Here is an 18,278-nt window from a genome sequence, read left to right on the forward strand (position 1 = left end):
GTGCCGTGATGGCGTGCCAAGCATGGGTTCTCCTCTTCACTGTCGCGGGGATGGGATCCCGCGACAGCCTTGCAGTTCTGGTGTCAGTTGGGTGGGCCTGGGTCTAAATTGGGTGGGCAGCTGCCCACCCAGGCCCACCCGTGGCTACGCCACTGAGCGGAACTTATTCAGTTTGCATCGTATGAAGGCACACTCAATCCACATCTTTATATAACAGGTCTTTATTTAATGAAGATGAAGGCCCGGCATGCCATTTGCGGCGAAGATGAAGGCCTGGCACGCCATTTGCGGCAAAGAAGGCCTGGCGTGCTGTTCGCCGCACACAGGGGCCTTCCGTTTTTGCCTTGAGCACAAAATAGCAGCGGAGACCCCGGCATGCCGCGAACGGAGCGGGTCCCGCTGCAGATGCTCCATTCACAGCAAAAATGAAGGCCCGGGTGCGCCGAACGCAGCACACAGGGGCCTTCCCTTTTTGCCATGAATGGCGCGCCGGGCCTTCATCTTCGCCACAAATGGAGCGTGTGCCGCGGGACGTACTCCGTTTGTGGCATGCCAGGGTCTCCTCAGCTATTTTCAGCCTGTCCCGCGATGGCCACTGCAGAATTCTCCCCGGAGTACCTCTTGTACCTGGTGTTGCGGCGTGTTTGAGCCACTTGTGCCCCAAGCCCAATCTATAATATATCGGGCTTTGTATATATTATAGCGCCATCTATCGGCGGGCTGGAGAACATGTGTGAGCACTGATGGACACACATCCAAACCCAATATATTATGGATTAACTACAACCCCACACCCTCCTGAGCCCCCCAAGACCTGCCAAAAGTCCCTGGTCATCCAGCAGGGGTGCGGGAGCAATCTCCTGCACTTGGGCCATCGGCTGCCAGTAATCAAAATGGCGCCAATGGCCCTTTGCCCTTACTATGTCACAGAGTCTGACCAATGGCACCGGTAGCCCCTGTGACATAGTAAGGGCAAAGGGCCGTCGGTGCCATTTTGATTACTGGCAGCCAACGGCCCACGTACAGGAGATCGCTCCCGGACCCCTGCTGGACCACTAGGGACTTTTGGCAGGTTTGGGGGGTTTAGGAAGGTGGGGGGTTGTAGATAGTTTTTTAGTTTTTTTTTATATTCGCTCCATAAGACGCACAGACATTTTCCCCCCACTTTTGGGGGAAAAAAGTGCATCTTATGGAGCGAAAAATAAGCATATGAATGTTTTAAAATAAATCGAATCCTGTATATTTATCAGTTTTGCATAAGCAAGTTATATATTTTTTCTCACGTAAAGTATACACACATATGCAGGGCTTGAGTGAGACATGTTGGCACTCGGGACAGGCTAGTAATTCAGAACTTCCCCTAGTAATTTTGTGCCCTACAATGGCTGGTGCAAGGGTATTACATGTCCTAGGCAATCCTTATAGCCTTGAACATACCCACATACCCCTGGCCCTCTCCATGCACATAGTCAAGAATTATGCATTTATAACATATTTTACATGAAAAAGAATCAAAATACAATCTTCTCAGGTAAAAATATTGGGGTAGATTTTCAAAGGGTTACGCACGTAATATACGAGCGTAACCCTTTAAAACACCCCTGCGCGCGCAAGCCCTGGGACGCGCGTATGATCCGGGGCTTTGAAAAAGGGGTGGAAAGGTGGCAGGGGCGGGGCAGTGGTCCGGGGGCAGTCCTGAGTCCTCTGGCACAGTGGATGTGCTGGGGGACAACGTGCCAGCAGTCGGCCGGCGCGCACAGGTTAAGCCTGCCTTGGGCAGGCGTAACTTAGACAACAAAGGTAGGGTGGGGGGAATTTAGGTAGGGCTGGGGGTGGGTTAGATAAGGGAAGGGAGGGGAAGGTGGGAGGGGAGCAAAAGTTCCCTCTGAGGCCGCGCCGATTTTGGAGCGGCCTCGGAGGGAATGGGGAAAGCCATCGGGCCTCCCCTAGGGCTCGGCACACGCAAGGTGCCCAAGTGTGCACCCCGTTGCGTGTGCCGATCCCGGATTTTATAACATGCGCACGGCAGCGCGCGCATGTTATAAAATCGGGTGTACATTTGTGCATGCTGGGTAGCGCGCACAAATGTACCCCGTGTGTGCCAAGCAGAAATCCCTGCAAAAAAATCAAACTCTTGGAACCCATATGGTATTTGGCCTATTGTAACGTGTGTTAGGTGTGTGCTTGGTCCTGTTATGGTTAATGGTGTTTGGGTGGATCCTTGGACACTGTGGCAGCTGACCGCGCCCAAGGGGGGCAGTCCCTTGAGGGATAGATTTGAATCTTTTAATAGACAGTTTAAGTGACCACCAGAGGTGGCAGTAGTGAGTAGTGAGTAGTGGTTGTAGAGCCCAGCTGGGCACATCTCACACAGAACGCTGGAACAACAGATCCTCTGCAAGGCAGTGCTGTAGTGGAAAGAGACTGAGAGAAGCTCCGAGACAGAGAGAGCAGGCCCTCGAGGAGCAAGTACCTGATTCCAGTGAAGAGATGGTTTCTGTACTCACTGATGGTAACTGTAAGTTAGTTCTTCCAAGTAGAAGGGTAGAGGTTGCAGGCAGCGACACAGGGAACATGGGCCCTCGAGGAGCGAGTACCGGTTTCCTGATAGCACCTGAAAGAAGAAGAGAGGCCCCCAAGGAGCGGGTACCCTGTTAGAGACCCCGAAGGGTAGTAAGAGATCCAGATAGCACTGGAGTGGCAGAGTAGCTTAGGAACGGAGAGCGAATCCCATCCGTATGAATTCCGTTGCTAACTCAACGAGCTAGCAAATACTGTAGGCAGATATACCCGGAAGATGTGACGTCAGAACAGGGGGACATCCCTGAGGTTCGTGCCAACGTAGAGTTAAAGATGAGGGCGGCATGCGTGCGCGTGCCCTAGAGGTACCTTGAAGGAGAATGGCGGGAGGCAACACCAAAGCCGCTCCGGGGATGCCGGAGAGAACAGCAAGCAGACACCGCGGCGGCCATCGGTCCAAGGTGAGTGGGAGGAGCTGAGAGTAGAGAGAGGTAGGCGGGGCGAAGCTGTCGAAGACCGACGGACACAACAGATCCTCAGACAGCCATTAGTAAACTGAATTACAATTACAATATAATAAATCTCACATAAGAAAGGGGCACTAACTCAAACAGTATCAACCTTACCTATGAAAAGGTAACACTGTAAATATACCAACCCCTAAAACAACAATATATCTTCTTTCAGATATCTCACCTCAGTCATAAATGTAGAATACAAACAGACCCTTGGCAAATACAGAATAGTGCAACTACATCTGCTCCTTTTCTTGTTAACCCCCCCACCCACCTCCCCTCACACACACTTTTCCTTTTATATATAATGAGGTAGAAATATCTTTGGGTAAAAGGTATTGCCAAATATTATTTATTTATTTATTTCTGTGTACCTCATGATTCTGTGCAAGAGCTTCTTGTAAGTATATTTTGAATTTGCATAAAAAAAATAGAGCTACCATAAAGAATAAAGAGAACGATACAGACAAAAAATTAAATAGAAACCATAGCAGACTGTTTATGCAATATAACAATGGAAAAGTAGAATCATCACCATTTCTCAAACATCAAACAAAATCAAGAAGTATAATAAATATAATATAATATATATTCATAATAGTAAAAACATACTCATAAAATGAATATTTAAAAACAAATAATGAATAGAAAATCCAATAATTAAAAACCCATATACAATTTTAAATATCCCAAACATCAATAAAATATTTTAAAATAGCAGACATATCAAACAACACCTAAAAAATAAATCTAATAAAGATAAAAAAAATCACACTCTCTATACCTGGGAACTTTTGATTTCCAATCACCTTGAGATTGTCGTGGAATAGTGGCATTGGGGTGTCACATACATGCTCACACACGCACTCTCACACACACATACTTATACATATATTCATACTCTCATGCTACCTCTCTCCCACACATGTTCACACACACATGCACGCATACTGCCTTTCTCACACATACACAGGTTCCCTCTCTCACATACATAAGTTCCCTCTCACACACATACTCATATACATCCTCCTTCACACAAAGTTTACCCAAGAAGACATGCTCCTTCTCTGGTACAAATGCTCACACACATACATACACACAAATAGACACCTCCTTTCTCACACACACACACTCGTGCACACAACATACACACTCCCTTTCACACATGCTCATACACATAATTCTTCTTCTTTCACACATATTCTCTAAAACACATATTCACACTCACACCAAGTCTCTCTCACACATCACATGCACACACACATGCTGCCTCACACACATGCTCACATACTCCCTGCCTCACACAAAGATCACTTATACACACATTCTCACTGACACACATGCTCACACAGACACACGTGCTCCCTCACATATGCTCATACACACACACTATCCATCTCTCACACATATGCTAAAATGTGCACACACACTTTCTCACACACATGCTCATACACATACAGGCACCCTTTTTCTCTTACACATACTCGCACATACATACTTGCACACATACACACACAAAGTTCACTCTCACACATGCTCACACAACATTCCCTCTCTCGTATACTTGCTCACATACACACATAAATGCTCTTTTACACATGTCCCCACACATATACACTCTCCCTCTAAAAAACACAGGATTGCATGCACACACTCACAGACACACTCCCTCACACACATGCTTGCACATATACTCATATACACAGGCTCCCTCTGACACACATGCTCATACCCACACACACAAATGTACCTCCTTTATCACACACACTCACACACACATCCACACACTCGCTCCTTCTTTCACACATGTTCACACACATGCTTAAATACACACACTCATATATACAAGTTCCCTCTCTCTCACATGCTCACACACACACATAGGCTCCCTCTCTCTCACACACAGGTTCCCTCACTCATACACACACACACTCACAGGCTCCTTCTCTCAAACCCCCCCCCCCCCCCCAGCATCTCCATCTCTTCTTTGGTTGTGATGCACCAGCAGCCCCAGGCCATCCTTTTCACTTCGGTCACACAGTGGGTTGGAAACTGCTAGGTGGCCTGTGTCTTCTTCCTCAACCTGACTGCTGGTGGGTTGGGATCCACTGGGCAGCCCCATAGCCTCTCATAGCTTTGCCCCTGGTAGATTTGGGTCCAATAGGAAACCCTGTGGCTTCCTAGATCTTTAGCGTACTGAAATTGGCTCAAAAGGCTAAAGGTTGGGAGGGTAATTTACAATGCTTTTTACATGCATAAAATACCCTACTGAAAATTGCCTCCCACTCAGTCAGTGACAGTACTTGGGCTGTTCACAGTGCACTTACTTTTACCCTCCAGCCAAAATAAGCAAAGATAGGGCAGAAGGAGGCTGAGGGAGGCACAGATGAGTGGCACTTTCATTTGGAAAAGCCCTGAGCACACTTTCGTCACATACATTTGCACTTGCTTCAAAGCAGCTAACAGGGAGCTCCATTTATAAGAACATAAGTACTTAAGATTTGCCATACTGGGTCAGACCAAAGGTCCATCAAGCCCAGTGTCGTGTATCCAATAGAGGCCAATCCAGATCACAAGTACCTGGAAAGATCCCAAGGGGTAGATAGATTCCAAGCTGCTTATCCCAAGAATAAGCAGTGGATTTCTTGAACTCCACCTTAATAATAATTTATAGACTTTTCCTCCAGGAACTTGTCCAAACCTTTTCTAAACTCAGCTACACTAACAGCTTGGTGGATGGCAGGGATTCTCTTTGAAAATGGGCTTGCAGGCCCATGGAGATAATGTCTCCATAGGCCTGCAACCTGTCTCAAAATCGTCTCTTAATGTAAAAAAAAAAAAAAAATCTAACGTACATTATTAAAACTAATTTACAGATAAGGGGTAAAAGCACACAGTAGAACTAAACTTAATTTTACGATACATACTTAACTTGAGGTCTGAAATTTGAGGTGAGTCATGTACATGCATGAAATGAAAACCTTTCTTTTGGATAATAAGTCCCTGTGGTCGAGACTGAAAAAAAAAAATTGCAGGGCAATTGCCTGAGGGATTGTATTAATGAGGAAGCACAGAAAGGTCAGAGTAGAAATGAAGGAAGCCAGCAATCATAATCATCTGCACTGTAATCACCAGAATATGTTGCTATAATTACTGGCTACATTATTTATATTTTATGTCAACAAATTTGAATTGATTTAAACTGATTTGTGTAATGCAAGGGTAATCTTTAGACTAGGCTAAGTATAGATTATTAAGTAAGCATTATTTTATTCCAGCAATCATTTTTTACATGGCAGATACACTGGTCTCTGTCTTTTAGGATTTACTGTGATCATGATCAACAATCCACCAAAGAAACCAAGGTAAAATCCAAAGTACTGAAAAGGAAAACATGTTTTAAATGTATGTAGTGTGAAAATATTCTTTTTCCATCTCATTCTGGTAACAATTTATAAAGAAAAAAAAAATACAGCAAAAAACAAGGCCATATCAGTCCTCAAAGTAATATACCAGTAGGCCAGATAATGATATAGCCCATATAATAAATTCATTGCAGATGAGCTTTAATTGCTTGCTCTGCATATTTAAGCCCCAATGGGAAACAGCAATTGTAGAAAGCCGAAGTATATTTATTGATGCTTATAAAATACCAAAGAACGTTTGAGACGGTTCACATTGTGCAATCTGAAAAAAGGAAGGGCCACTTTAAAGAAATCGTGCATTTTGCCGCCACCCCTCCGTCTTCTTTCTTGATTTTATATGCTCCTTCACTTCACTACCCCCATGCCTCTTCCCACACATGCAAAGTCAAAGGGGCCCGGGTCACAACCGTACCCCTTTTCGTACAAGTGGGAGCAGAAATCTCCCGTTCTGAGCCCCTTAGACTTCAGGAAGGATTTATACCAGCGTAAATCTGTCGGAAAAATCCTTGGAGAGTTGGGCACCAGTTGACTATCAAGGAGAAAAATGAATCCAGTAAGTCCAACCATACAATGCACCTGCTGGTTCTGTATTCATGGCAGGTCAAACCACTGTCATGTATCTCCCACACAGAGAGAGCAAAAACGCTGCAAGACATCAGACTAACCTGCTGCATGACCACTTTGGCTTTTCTCTTGTGTATCTGTGTCTGTTTATTATTGCTTTTTAGCAAAGATACCAAAGCGATTTACATCACTATCCCCTCTCTTTTCGGATCCAATCTGATAACAGCACATGTAGGGCTGAAGTCCGCTTTGAAAATTAGAGGGACCACAATGTTCTTTAGCACTACGCAGGCAGGCACATTTACACCTGCAGGTGAACATTTATGCGCAGACTTTAGAAAATTGAAAGTGTGCACATAAATAATTCCCCTGCCCCAGTTCTGCCTCTGCTTCCGCACGTACTTTTATGCGTACAACCTCCGGGGTAATTTTCCAAAAGCCATTTTTGTGCATAAAACCTCTTCTGAAAATTAGCCCCTTTATCTCCCTCCTCTGTGGAAATATACACTGACTGTGATAGGTGGGAACAGCATTGTAAAAAAGCAAAAACTGAACAGCGTTGTAAAAAAAGCAAAAACACTAGTCAAGCTACTTCTTTTATAACTTTAGTCTCAGTTTTAAAAACGGGGTACTCTCAGAGCGACTTTGCAAGGTAGTTCAGTGGGGGTGGGGGTGGGAGTGGGAGTGGGAGAGGGCAGCTGGGATTCCAGGGAAGAAATGGTGCACATTTAATTGGCAATTCAATTGTATGCATGCACTTGGCTTCCCAACTCAAACATGCTGCCGGGAACACCTACTTTAACAGCAGCTGTATCTAGCAATGCTGCCAGTGCAGTGTTCATTCTCAGGGATCTAGGGGCCTACCTCATTGGCCAGGCACCTAAGATCACTTTGAAAACTGTCCTCACAAAGACTTTGGCTATTTCTAGTAATGTGCTGGAGAGGGCTCTCTGTAACAAAGCGCATCTCACTAAATGGAGCAGAGCTGCTGAAAGCTCCTTGACAAGAAATTGATAGAGGGGACAACCCCTTGATAAAAAAAAAAAAAATAGCTCATCACCGGACATTCCAACTAATTACATGTTAACATTTATTATGTCATACATCTCATTATTGCTTGCCAACTTATGAAACCTTCTTCAGGACAAAGAATAAATCTCGCCAGTCCAAAATGTATACCTCCTTGTGCATGAGTCCTTTAGTTTCCCTGAAGTCCCAGAAACTTTTATGTGTATTGGAGTGGAGACCGCATTGGGAATGAAAACCAGCCAGAAAGATCAAACCAGTACTAAAATCCAAGTACCAGACCTGTTCTTACAGTTAAACGAAATATTAAAAACCTATCGCCTTTAACAGTAACAGTAATGACATGTAAAAATAAGACCACTCAAAGTATAAGGTTTAATGGCATGTAACAAAGGTGTTTGTTGCATTTTATGAAAGTTAACTTTATATTAGTGCATTTAATAATTTGATTCTATAAGTAACACCATTTTATTTTCTTTTTAAAAAACTTCTCTGGAACATCGACAGACCTGCTGTTTTTAAAAAAAGTTACTAACCCTTTTACAGTTCTATGACATATTTCAAAAGCAAGGTAATATTACAATGTCAGCAAAACATCATGTTTTAACTAGAACTGGGTTTGGATTAAATTTGAACCTCATCTGACCTTGGTAAGGGAGCAGAGGGGAAGGAGGAAGAGGAGGAGGAGGAGGGGCTTGGAGAATTGGCATCAAATTGACTTGGATAAATCTCCAAATTCACCCTGGTTTGGAGCTCTTTGATCAGGTTTAGATGTGACTACTTGCAGATTCTCCCATCATGCAGAGCAGTGGAAGAATCAAACTTTTCATTCAATAGTTCAAATATTTTGACTCTTCAGGTATTCATGCACATCTCAATCAATAGGAGTAAAATTGATATATTTTTCCTGAAAAAGAGTCAGATATCAGACAGACCGAACAGACTGAGATTACCCACATAAATTTGCCAAACATTGGCACAACTGAATCTGCGCTCTAATTCTACGTTGGCAATTTTGTGCCCCCAGATTTGTTTTGAAAGAGAGGAAACTCAATATCCCACTTACTGTGAGAAGATAGACATCTCTCTGTGAATCAGATTTGACACTGTAAAACAAACTGTCTAAAATTGCTGTATGAAAATTATACCTCTATTTATTTATCTTAAAATACTTGTTACTCCTCCTGCTGATTATTACTACAATGTGTTTCCACTTCACTGAACAGGTCGCCGCCAAAGGAGACTGAAACTCAAATGGAAATGTATTCCATTTGATAGTAATTTAAATTAAGACTGTAATGTTAATGTAAATCTAGGGACTGGAACAGTATGCTTGGCACCAATAAGCAATGAAAATGTGCGATATCTTAAAAAAATATTTCAGGTTATGTGAGGCCTAAAATAAAATTAATGACTAGGAGTTATGTTTTGTTGCCTTTGTGTCAAGAGCAGGTGCATTACATTACAGGAGGGACTCATGAGACACAACACAATGCCAGTACCAGAAGACGTTGATTGTGGCTTGGTATTTTGAAGGACCCCGGAACACTACTTCTGAGACTACGGGCATGGAATAACACAAATTATTGCCCATTTAACAAAGCCAAATAATACATATAATGTTCAACAACCAGGAAATTAGGGGGGAAACGCATTACAGATTTGCTATTAGTCTTAACACATGCATTGTTCTCGAGTCCTACACAGAAAACAAACAAAATATTTAAAACAGACTTTCCATCGTGCATATTATTTCAACAGTTCCCAGCTCTGAAAGTGTGCTGCTATGATAAAAGGCTTCTGTATTCTGTAATTCCGTGGTATAGACCTGAGATTCGGTGGTGTGCCATGGTAAACTTCAGGGTGGCTATGTTCCCTCAGGGTCTGATTCATTTTCAGACATAGAATGGGTGGAAACCTGCAGTTGAATCAGGCCCAGCAACATGGTTGCCACACAGCGAGAGATTACCACTGGCACCCACTATGTTGGTTTGCTTTAACTCTTGTCTTCCATTTCTGCCTCATCCCAGCAATGGGCGATCATTGCATGGCATCAGAAAAGCACTCCAGCAGCAGTAGCAGCATGAGAAACAAAGCAACGCTCGAGGTTGGCTAAATCAGATCAGGTCCAAACAGCAATATCTTTCAGCAGCCTTAGAGTGAATGTTCATAAGATATTGCTGTAATGTCATATAGCTTTCACTGCATTGTCTATAGTTTGAAATCTTTGTTAATAGCAATAATCTTTGCTGTATATAAGCTGTCAAATAATTTAATGATATTTACTTCAGTTTTTCAATTTTTCTCTTTCTGTTTTGTTGGTATGGGAGGGGGCAGGGGTTGGTATGTTTTTAATTTTCCACAAAAAAACAATCCCTTAAGTGCCACAGAATGCCGCAGGTCTGTGCCCTGTCATTTGGACCTGAGTAGCATGAATATTTTCAGGGGACAGGAAAGCTAAGTTTATGAGTGGTTCTTTGATATCCTTTTGAGTTGTGGCATGCATTCTTGACCCTGGCGTTCACAGGCACAACTGAATACCATTTTCAGGTGAGATGAAAGATCTAATTATGAAATGCACTTTGTCTTCCAAAATAAAAAAAAAAACAACAACAAAAAACATAGAACAGCAATGGAGGTTTTGTGTCTTCAAAAGATAAGGCACCAGCAAAAATTTCTTAGGTAAAAGGCTGCATCAGAAATTCCTGGTAATGTACAAAAAATGGCATTGACCATTAGTGGTTCATGCTTAGGCTCAGTTCATTAGACCCTGAAGGATTGTGGAGGGATCCGTCAAAGCTATATTATTAATATAAACAAGTATAGCTCATATTCCTATGGGTCCTATGGCACGTCAGGAAAATTAAAACAGTCTGAGCACGTAACAAAAGGCCTTAAAACATTGCTTGGTTCTACTTCCATCAACAGCAGAAAATTTCATTCATTTTGTGTCTTTCGAAAGAGGAGTGTGTTGACACTATGTCCTCGTTTCCTTGATTTATTTTTCTTTTAATTTGTATACCACTTCAAAATACTGCTCTTATCAGCCCAACTAGAATGACCAGCACATGGCCAGTGGCTTCCCCAAGGAAACAGAATCCAAAAAGACAGTGCTACTTAATGATCTCAATTACAGAAATGTCTTCACTCGCACAGTGTGGAGTCAAACCATTCAAGTAGATACTGTCACTTTTTGTCAGAGCTGGGAGCATTTCCTTCTCACTTGTCAAGTGGTTCACCGAAAGGGTTCTCTTGCCAGGAGTCATTTCTTGGCTTGGGCTCATCACAGTTTCTCCAGAAAGCTTTCTTTTAATGGAAGTAGCCCGCTGAAACTTGTCGTATATCTCCACGCTCAAACGCCGACGGGTTTCTTTGAACTCTGCTGTGACATTTGCTGTCCACTCAGCGGCATGAGCTCTGAACTCTCCAACCTGTAATAAAAGGCAGACACAAAGAAAATGCTGTTATAGCTTAGTCTGTTTATTTATTTAATTATGCTTCACCACCTCTATGGAATAGAAAAGATTGTAAAAATATGTTTCTAGGCAGATGAAAAGAAGCTGCCCAGATAGCACAGAAATATTTCTTTCTGAATTATTAGAAAGGTGACCACCAAACATAATATATGCAAAACAAAAAATTGAAAAAAACCCCACAGAAGGTACAAGAAAAAAACCCCAAGTATATATACAGCCCTTCCAAGTTCATCGGGCAACTCAACAATATGTATTTGACACTTCACTTGCAACACTTGTGATGTGTGCCGGTCTACATTGACGAGTATACAATGGACACATCCTATCTCACATCAAGTAGTATCATGAGGATCCTAATCTGATTGCACCACTAAGAATGTAAGTTGATTCAGTTTCTTTGCCCTTTGATTTCTGCCATCTTCGGCTTGCCTGCCTGCCATCTGCTGTTGGAACCATCCCCACTCGTGGGTTTCCCACAGACTGAGTCACCTCCCCCACTGACATCATCAAGGGGTGGGAGAATAAAAGACATGAGCGGATGCTAGAGGCACATAACATCTGCCACCAGCGCATTGCCTCAGTTGCCATCCGAGGCTGGGATCTGTGTTTCTGCCATCTTCGGCGTTCCTGCCTGCCGTCTGCTGTTTGGACCATCCCCGCTTGCGGGTTTCCCACAGATTGAGTCACCTCCCCCCGCTGACATCATCAAGGAGAGTGAGAATAAAAAATGAGAGTGGACACCAGAAGCGCCGCATGCCAAAGGAGCGTGCACAAGGAGCTTGACCCTTTGTGTGCCCCTTCGCCATCCTTACTCCATCCAAAGAACCCGATAAACAGATCCGTGTGTCTCATTTCACCGGACTTCAAAACATACAAGACTCCTCACTACACATATAAACTATATTAAAACTGCCATTAACCATGGAAGATACAATCCTAATGTGCATCCTTGTAAAATATGACAAAAGAGACACAGAACTATTACACAAGTTCCGTTACTTGCAAATACTTTTAAGCATGGCCTACCTTATATTCTCCATAGTACTGTTCAATGCTCAATCATTAACCAAAAAGATACCCATAGTAAATGATTTATTAAAGGACAGCGTCCACAGTTTTTCCAACTCAGGGGATTATAATTTGAGTTTATTTTATGGAAGAGCACAGGAAATCTATATGTATAATGATGAAGTCTAATCATTAAGTTCACTCTTTTGACAAATAGACATAAAACCCTCCTGTATTCCATGTCCAGATTAACAAACAACTTCTCATTTCACTTCTGTATGAAGGGCTGCAATCTAGAGTCATCAGCTATTGACTTGACTTGATACAAAGCCAAGAATTGCTTTATGTTATCATCACTTTTACACAAGACTAACACCACCAAATTTACCGTAGCTGTCTTGGAGCCAAGCTTCCTTCCCTCAGTTTAGCAAGAGATTTCTTAAGCAAGTTGTGTTGCCTCAGAGATTTTATATTGACAGACCAAATAACTAAAACCCAAAAGCAACACCTGTCCTATATACTTTAATTCATTTGATTACCAGTTATCCATATTAGAGAGTCCATCAAGCTAGGTTGAAGAACATTGCACAAATCTCACCTTTGGGTGAGTTTCCTCACTCTGAAGTTCCTCAAATCTTCACAAGAGAGCACTGTACTGTTTGTATGTCTCACTTTGAATGTCAAAGTGGCCATTAACCCCGACACTAATACCTAAACCTCACCTAGAGTTACTAGGTGGGCTTCCCATAGAGACATAAATACCTATCTAGTGTGAGGGCATTACAGCTAGGCTTGCTCTCAATCTCTCTCTCTCCCTCTCTCTCTCACATAGGTATTAGCACAATTTGTTTGCATTTTGATAAATCCAGGCCTATGTTGAATATAGCTATTTAGGTTTTTACGTTATTTGGCTTTGTGTGTCCACAAAACTTGCTACTTTCCCCTATATCTTCAAGAGATAAGTAGCACTACTTCTGGATATATTTTGAAGATACTCAGAAAAAATAGCACTGCTGCTTATCCAAATATATTTTGATTTTTGAACCCTTTATTAGAACCACAAGATTTCTAATCCCTTACTCTCACCAACCTATACTAATACACTTCCATATACCTGGGCCTCCCAGCTAATACTATTTGACTATTGCAGATCATATAGAATACAGCAGCTAGAATACTCGCTTAAAAAAAAGATGTACGAACATATATACACTGTTTTAGCTGCTTTATATTGATTATTAATAGTATTTCAGATTCATTGTAAGGTCATAACTATCATTCACAGTCTGATCAACAATGATTCGTCAACCTGGCTGAGCTCATTGCTCCGGATTTATAGACCAGTCAGAAAATTGCGCTCTGCTAATAAAAGCTTACTCGAATTTCCATTACCAAAATTGGCATACCTTGATATCACAACAAACAGAGACTCTTTAAAAAGGCATTAAAACATTCTTCTTCTTTCAGGCCTTCGATCCTAACCTCCTACCAGTCAAACTGTGTTAATACCTCAGGAATGCCTCCATCAGACTGACAGCTATATTTGTAAAGTTCTATTATTATTTTTGTATTAAGCTATGTATGTTTTAATATGTAATCTGCCTTGAAGCTATGTTTCTGTGTGGAAAATCAATACTTTTCAATAAATAAATAACTAGAAGATATCCAGGTAAGCAGCATTTAAAAAAAAAAAAGAAGTACAGGGGTCCATGGCCCAATCCCCTTCTTCCCCCACAAAATTTCATTGCAGGCCCTGTTGAGCCATGGACCTTGCACTCCCCACCCCACATCCTTTGCTAAATCGTAAAATTGCTTTTAGGGCCGACAGATTGGGACTCCTTTCCACCCCATTCACCCATTCTCTTTTCTAAAAAAAACCAAAACAGTTTTCCCACCCCAGACTCTGTCTCCACCTATCCATTCAGCATAACAGTAGTGGTTGGCGAAACCCTCCATCCCCCTCCATCCCCCCTCCTACCCTCTCCATCACTCACAAAACTGCTGTTGAGAGCCAGGTACAGTCGTTATTTGCTCTCAGCGCCTCCAACACAGCTGCTGATGGAAGCTGCGCTCGACGGGTAAGTTAGCCCAGCATTCTCTGTGGCTAACTTACGCGTCAGACCAAGGGAACTGGGAGGATAACAATGGCATTCACAGATACAGAAGAGGGAAGAGGGGAAGCAGGTATATGGGGGGGGGGGGGGGGGGGGAGGTGTAGAGTTCCATCTTGGCCATGCTAAGTTTAAGGTGGCAACAGAACATCCAGGTAGTGATGTCAGAGAAGTAGGCTGAAAGTTGGGACTGGATTTGTTGTGAACTTTCTGATGTAAAGATATAGGTCTGGGAGTCATCAGCTTAAAAGAGGTACTGAAAGCAATGGGAAAAGGAGACCAGAGCACTGCTGGTCTGGAAGAGGGCCCAGGACAAAGCCTTGAGGCATACCTACTGACAATGGATTAATGGTAGGGGAAGAACCACTAAAGAATACAATAAAAGTATGACTGGAGAGGTAAGAAGAAAAGCAAGAAAGAGAAGAGTCTTGAAATCCAACTGAGCACAGTGTGTTGAGGAGTAGATGATGATCCGTGCTGTCAAAGCAATGGTTAGGTCAAGAAGAATAGCAATCTAGGAAAGGATCTTGGCCTTGGTCATGACGAGGTCACTGGCCACAGCAGCTTCTGCTGAATATAGAGGGTGAAAGCCAGACTGTAGAAGATCCAGAATGGCTTGAAATTAAAGAAAAAGAAGATAGCAAAGGTGATCAGCAATGTTAAGAACATAAGAACATGCCATACTGGGTCAGACCAAGGGTCCATCAAGCCCAGCATCCTGTTTCCAACAGTGGCCAATCCAGACCATAAGAACCTGGCAAGTACCCCAAAACTAAGTCTATTCCATGTTACCATTGCTAGTAATAGTGGTGGTTATTATCTAAGTCAACTTAAATTAATAGCAGGTAATGGACTTCTCCTCCAAGAACTTATCCAATCCTTTTTTAAACACAGCTATACTAACTGCACTAACCACATCTTCTGGCAACAAATTCCAGAGTTTAATTGTGCGTTGAGTGAAAAGAACTTTCTCCGATTAGTTTTAAATGTGCCACATGCTAATTTCATGGAGTGCCCCCTAGTCTTTCTATTATCAGAAAGAGTAAAAAACTGATTCACATCTACCCATTCTAGACCTCTCATGATTTTAAACACCTCTATCATATCCCCCCTCAGCCGTCTCTTCTCCAAGCTGAAAAGTCCTAATCTCTTTAGTCTTTCCTCATAAGGGAGCTGTTCCATTCTCTTTATCATTTTGGTCACCCTTCTCTGTACCTTCTCCATCACAATTATATCTTTTTTGAGATGTGGCAACCAGACTTGTACACAGTATTCAAGGTGCGGTCTCACCATGGAGTGATACAGAGGCATTATGACATTTTCCGTTTTATTCACCATTCCCTTTCTAATAATTCCAAACATTCTGTTTGCTTTTTTGACTGCCGCAGCACACTGAACCGACAATTTCAATGTGTTATCCACTATGACACCTAGATCTCTTTCTTGGGTAGTAGCACCTAATATGGAACCTAACATTGTGTAACTATAGCATGGGTTATTTTTCCCTATATGCATCACCTTGCAATTGTCCACATTAAATTTCATCTGCCATTTTGATGCCCAATTTTCCAGCCTCACAAGGTCTTCCTGCAATTTATCACAATCTGCTTGTGATGTAACTACTCTGAACAATTTTGTATCATCTGCAAATTTGATTACCTCACTTGTCGTATTTCTTTCCAGATCATTTATAAATATATTGAAAAGTAAGGGTCCCAATACAGATCCCTGAGGCACTCCACTGCCCACACCCTTCCACTGAGAAAATTGTCCATTTAATCCGACTCTCTGTTTCCTGTCTTTTAGCCAGTTTGTAATCCACGAAAGGACATCACCACCTATCCCATGACTTTTTATTTTTCCTAGAAGCCTCTCATGAGGAACTTTGTCAAATGCCTTCTGAAAATCCAAGTACACTACATCTACAGTTTCAACTTTATCCACATGTTTATTAACTCCTTCAAAAAAGTGAAGCAGATTTGTGAGGCAAGACTTACCTTGGGTAAAGCCATGCTGACTTTGTTACATTAAACCATGTCTTTCTATATGTTCTGTGATTTTGATGTTTAGAATACTTTCCACTATTTTTCCTGGCATTGAAGTCAGGCTAACCGGTCTGTAGTTTCCCGGATCGCCCCTGGAGCCCTTTTTAAATATTGGGGTTACATTAGCTATCCTCCAGTCTTCAGGTACAAATGGATGATTTTAATGACAGGTTACACATTTTTACTAATAGGTCTGAAATTTCATTTTTTAGTTCCTTCAGAACTCTGGGGTGTATACCATCCGGTCCAGGTGATTTACTACTCTTAAGTTTGTCAATCAGGTCTACCACATCTTCTAAGTTCACCATGATTTAGTTCAGTCCATCTGAATCATTACCCATGAAAACCTTCTCCAGTAAACACCGAAGCAAAGAAATCATTTAATCTTTCCGCAATGGCCTTATCTTCTCTAAGTGCCCCTTTAACTCCTCGATCATCTAATGGTCCAACTGACTCCCTCACAGGCTTTCTGCTTCGGATATATTTTAAAAAGTTTTTACTGTGAGTTTTTGCCTCTACGGCCAACTTCTTTTCAAATTCTCTCTTAGCCTGTCTAATCAATGTCTTACATTTAACTTGCCAACATTTATGCATTATCCTATTTTCTTCTGTTGGATCCTTTTTCCAATTTTTGAATGAAGATCTTTTGGCTAAAATAGCTTCTTTCACCTCTCCTTTTAACCATGCCGGTAATCTTTTTGCCTTCTTTCCACCTTTCTTAATGTGTGGAATACATCTGGATTGTGCTTCTAGGATGATATTTTTTAACAATGACCATGCCTCTTTTACACTTTTTACTTTTGTAGCTGCTCCTTTCAGTTTTTTTCTAACTATTTTTCTCATTTTATCAAAGTTTCTCTTTTGAAAGTTTAGCACGAGAGCTAAAATCAAAATCATTAAATCATTAAATCATTAAATCAAATTTGATCATATTATGATCACTATTGCCAAGCGGCCCCATCACCATTCCCTCTCACTCCAAATCCTTTTCTCCACTGAGAATTAGATCTAAAATTGCTCCCTCTCTCGTCAGTTCCTAAACCAATTGCTCCATAAAGCTATCATTTATTCCATCCAGGAACTTTATCTCTCTAGCATGTCCTGATGATACATTTACCCAGTCAATATTGGGGTAATTGAAGTCTCCCATTATTACCGCACTACCAATTTGGTTAGCTTCCCTAATTTTCTTAGCATTTGGATGTTTGAGCAGTCTGGGTACAAAAGGGAGGAGGGAGATGGGATAATAGCAGTGAAGGATTTTTGAAGGGTGGCATGATCACAGCATGTTGGAAGGAAGAGGGGACAAGCGCAATGGCAAGTGATCAATGAGGGTATGACAGATGGGGGGGGGGGGAGACGATTGCAAGGGAGATAGAGCTGAGTGGGAATAGGGTCAGAGGAACAAATAGTGAGTTGGGAGGAAGAGGGAAAATAGGCAGTTTCCTCCTCTGTGTTTTTAGAAGAGGAAGGAAGTATGACAGGGAAATGGAGGTGAATGAAGTGGAGGCATAGGAGGCAGTCTGATATAAAATTTCACATTCTTGTCAATCTTTCCATGGAAGAAATCAAAAACATCCATACTTTA

The 18,278-nt window shown here is 42.1% G+C and overlaps 1 protein-coding gene across 1 annotated transcript in view; it reads right to left on the reverse strand.

Annotated features, from left to right (window-relative positions):
* Positions 1–8,424: 8,424 nt before the first annotated feature.
* The window catches only part of KCNK2 (potassium two pore domain channel subfamily K member 2), a 260,603-nt gene continuing 250,749 nt past the window's right edge, over positions 8,425–18,278 (reverse strand). The window contains exon 6 of the mRNA XM_029593201.1: positions 8,425–11,481. Within this exon, the coding sequence (XP_029449061.1) occupies positions 11,164–11,481 (318 nt within the window). The 3' untranslated portion in view covers positions 8,425–11,163. The remainder of the gene's footprint in view (positions 11,482–18,278) is intronic.

This window comes from Rhinatrema bivittatum, chromosome 3 (genome assembly GCF_901001135.1).
Source record: "Rhinatrema bivittatum chromosome 3, aRhiBiv1.1, whole genome shotgun sequence".
NCBI classification, from domain to species: Eukaryota; Metazoa; Chordata; class Amphibia; order Gymnophiona; family Rhinatrematidae; genus Rhinatrema; species Rhinatrema bivittatum.